The 4248-nt window shown below is 50.1% G+C and overlaps 1 protein-coding gene across 1 annotated transcript; it reads left to right on the forward strand.

Moving 5' to 3' along the window:
* Positions 1-2617: 2617 nt before the first annotated feature.
* On the forward strand, positions 2618-2988 carry LOC100483480 (ribosomal protein L30; the record flags this gene model as incomplete). Its single annotated transcript, NM_001304901.1, is given in 1 exon segment — positions 2618-2988. A coding segment is annotated over 1 exon segment (348 nt). The 5' UTR covers positions 2618-2639.
* Between the last annotated feature and the right edge of the window lie 1260 nt (positions 2989-4248).

The following is a 4248-nucleotide window of genomic DNA, read 5'->3' on the forward strand; positions in this document are numbered from 1 at the left end:
GGGGGGGGTGTGGATCGGCGAGCGCGTCACCGTGGGGACAGTCCTGGGAGCCGCGGCTCTGCGGGGAGGATAGATTTCGGAACCACGTGCAGCGCCCTTTGACTTATTTATAGTTGGCACCAGGCTGGCAACATTGTATTGATTTGACCCTGGAAGAAGCTTCCCGGAACTGGAGGGGAGGGGTAGCCTCGACCCGGCCTCGCTAGTGTACCCCGGCTCCCGGCTCCCGGCTCCCGGGTCACTGACCGCTGTCCCCTCTTGCCTGAAGAGCGTCGGAGCTGGACAGGGTTGCCTGAGTTCCCCACGGAGCACCTGCTGGTGGCCGAGCCTGGAAACCGCCCCAGGGAGGGCAGCCAGGCGGAGGGTCATCTCCACTCCGCTTTCCCCACTCGGTACCTCGCCTGACCCGCCTGACCCGCCGCCTGTTCAGGTCCTCAGATGAAGCTGGACTCCTGAACTTGGACTGGTTTCACTGTTAAACTATTTAAAATACCAGGTGCTGTTACAGTCAGCTGTGTCTTATTTTAAACCTCCTCGCATTATTTCAGAAAACACTTGGACTAAAATAAAATAAAATACACATACATGCACCTGTCCTACTCACAACTCCCTTATCCTTGAAAAAGAAGTTATGGTTTGCAGTGTTGGTGGAAATGTATGACTCGTAAAACCTTGGAGCCCACACTGCGTCTTCTAGTTGTCTTGTCCTACAGGTAAATTCCCACAGGCACCTGCAGATGTGCGTAGAAGGATTCTGACTTACAGCATATAATTAACAAAAATCTGAAAACAACCCATAGACACCTGGTTCAATAAACAGCATATTCATTTAGTAATATTTTTAATCTAGAACATTAAAAAGTTAATGTGGTAATTCTACATATGCTGATATTACATAATCTCCAACATTTGTTAAATTAAAAGAGAGAGAGAGTGAAGATGCAGGGCAATGTGTATACAAGGATCCCTTTCCTGTATTGAAAAGCAGTCTGTGCATCTATACACCCAGAAAACTTCTGGAAGGATAAACGTGAGACTGTTATCTGAGACTTAGCAGCTGGACAGAGGTAAGACAGCTTTATTGTTACTAGGTAGTAATGTTTAAATTCATCGTGTGCACACGTTTTATAAATACTTTTTAAAAAACTAATTAAATGTACCTCATCGTTTAGACACTTAATGGCCACTTAATAGTTACTTTGAACTTCTAGATCAGCTCAAAATACTGTATCCGTCTCAAAAGAGTAAAGCATCGCCATTGTAATCTAATCTATATTCAGAATCTATGATCATTCAGACCTAAGCTAGCGGGAATTTGCATCTGGAAAAGTTCAGCGGAACATACGAGCAGAGTAAACATTTAAACAGAACTTGGAAGTCAGCCAACCAGCCCTTAACTACTTACTGGGCCCTGTGCAGAGCACGCGCTCAGGCGGATGGGAAACAGGGTCCTCTGATTACTGAGTTTATTATATGCGTGCATGATTTCACCTACTTATCAAAACACAGCCCCGAGGTGGGCACCACAGGCACGGGGACCACATTTGGAGAGACAGAGGCCTGGCGAAGCTCCACGTCTCAGCAACACGCACGCAGCAGGCCACAGAGCGGCAGAGCCTGGCTGAGACCCTGACTCAGCCGCAGTGCGGGGCTCCACAGGGCCCCGGGAACGATGGTTTCTGTGCTGGGAGAGACACTTGGGTCCCCAGCCGCCTACAGGAAAATGAGGAAAGGACAAGTCCTACCCGGAGTGTTAGCTGGCACACATTTGCAGAGAAGGGCTTTCTGCATGACTAAGAAGGGAAGGGTATCTGAGTGCCCTCCACGAGTGTGAGGTAGGTCCTGAGACAGGACTCCCCATTCGTTATTTGCTCTAAATCTCAAACCAACTTGTTTGATCCCATTTCACAGGTAAGGAAAGCAGAGCCTGGAGGTGGTCCTAAGATCAGAGGGCAGACAGCTGCCTACCGCCAAACCTAGAAGCAGTCTCTGCAGTTTGGGGATTCTGTCTCACTGGACAACTTCCCCGGTCAAGCCCTACCCAAGGCCTGCTCAAGGGCACGGACGGCAGTATGGGTGGGCGCCAGGTGGGTCTGGACTGAGGAAGGCTTCCTGGAGCAGCTGGAAACGGATGTCAGATTGTTGTCACTCCTGGGGAAACGGACGTCAGATTGTTGTCACTCCTGGGGAACTGAGAGCCAAGGCTGGGAGCTTAGCCTGTGATCTTGGTCAGGGACATGACCCATTTGGTCTTCATTCCCTTTCCTATAAAACAAGGTTCCCACCCCAGACTTCTCTGATTCCCAGGAGTGTGCCAAGAGAGCCATGGCCGTGGGGCTAACTCAGGCCTTTCTAAAAGTCTAAAGTTTAGGGGCGCCTGGGTAGCTCAATCTTTAAGTGTCTGCCTTCGGCTCAGGTCATGACCCCAGGGTCCTGGGATCAAGCCCCGCATCGGGCTCCCTGCTCAGCGGGGAAAGCCTGCTTCTTCCTCTCCCACTCCCCCTGCTGTGTTCCCTCTCTCGCTGGCTGTCTCTCTGTCAAAGAAATAAATAAAATCTTAAAAAAAAAAAAGTCTACCCTCTCTCGTCCATTTTGGCGGCTGCTTTTGGTTGGGGCTGTCCCGCATCTAAGGCAGGAAGATGGTGGCCACAAAGAAAACGAAAAAGTCGCTGGAGTCGATCAACTCTAGGCTCCAGCTCGTTATGAAAAGTGGGAAGTACGTGCTGGGGTACAAGCAGACTCTGAAAATGATCAGACATGGCAAAGCGAAACTGGTCATCCTCGCCAACAACTGCCCAGCCTTGAGGAAATCTGAAATAGAATACTACGCCATGTTGGCCAAAACTGGTGTCCATCGCTACAGTGGCAATAATATTGAATTGCGCACAGCATGTGGGAAATACCACAGAGTATGCACGCTGGCTATCATTGATCCAGGTGATTCTGATATCATCAGAAGTATGCCAGAACAGACTGGTGAAAAGTAAATCACGCAAAATTTTTCTTTAATAAAACTGGCCACAGCTTGTTTTAAAAACACTGTAAAAAAAAAAAGTCTAAAGTTTATATTTACCCAAGATGTAAAAATTTACCAAAACTGAAGATAATAAATTTTCTAGAAATTAACTTCAGCAGGTTAGCCCTGGCCTCAAACAGAGAGATGTTATATTTTTTTCATTAATACATAGCAGGAAAACAACGGTTACAAATGCAAGTTTTTCCGGAGACAAACGACTATTAGCAGTAGTAGGACTATTATTCGTATTTTAAGTAGGCTCCATGCTGAGCTTGGAGCCCAACACGGGGCTTGAACTCACGACCTAAACATCAAGACCTGAGTTGAGATCTGGAGTCAGACGCTTAACCAACGGAGCCCCACAGGAGACAAATTATTTTAGAAATGGGCTCTCTAGGGGTAAAAACCCTAAAAGGGATTTTTCACGGCTGAGAGACTAGAAGCCTCAGGACACACTAGGACCCCGTCCTGAGGTGGTTGTTGAGAGACGTGTTCAGCCAGGAGGTCCTGAGTCACATAAGACGTTAAGTGCACATGTTGGTGGAGAACACAAGGCCTAAGCCGCCTGGAGGTCAAAGTCAAGGTCATGGGAGTGGATGAAGCCAGCGCCCTGCTGAGGACAGACCTTGGGCAAACCTCCACACGAGGAGAGTCCCCTGTGCAGGGATAAAGCCCTGGGTTTGCATCCGGGCTCATACTAGCTATGCAGGTGGGTGCCCTACCCCGCCACGTTTGGATAAAAGTAACTTCTGGATGCAGCGGCCCAACCGTGGGGATCGAGGGCCTGTGACCTGAGCGAGGGACCTGTTTTGACGAGCGCCACCCAGCTGATAGCCATGGACTGTCCTCAGCATCCCTTAGTGAGTCCCTGGGTAGAGTCAGGGGTAGAGAAGGACGGCAGCTGAGCCAGAGGGCAGGCAGGGAGCAAAGACAGGGGAGCAGAACCAGGCTGTGAGGCCCCTCCCTGCACAGCCCAGCACATTGGAGCAGGTAGGGAACCGCGTCTGCTCAGGGCCTGGCGCCTCCAACAGGCAATCTGAGCTGCAAGCCTTGGGCAGCTGCCTCGAGGTCTGAGACTCTGCCTGCTCAGAGTCTTGCCCCCCTTTATGTTTTGCAGGCATCCTCACTCCCTCAAGCCCCTTATGCCCTAAACCCCGCTGCTTGTGTTCTGCCTCGAGGCCCCACGTGACACAGATGCTGCCAAAGAGGCCTCGCACCCCCCCCATTAGAAA

The sequence above is a fragment of the Ailuropoda melanoleuca genome, chromosome 1 (assembly GCF_002007445.2).
Source record: "Ailuropoda melanoleuca isolate Jingjing chromosome 1, ASM200744v2, whole genome shotgun sequence".
In the NCBI taxonomy this organism is placed as follows: Eukaryota; Metazoa; Chordata; class Mammalia; order Carnivora; family Ursidae; genus Ailuropoda; species Ailuropoda melanoleuca.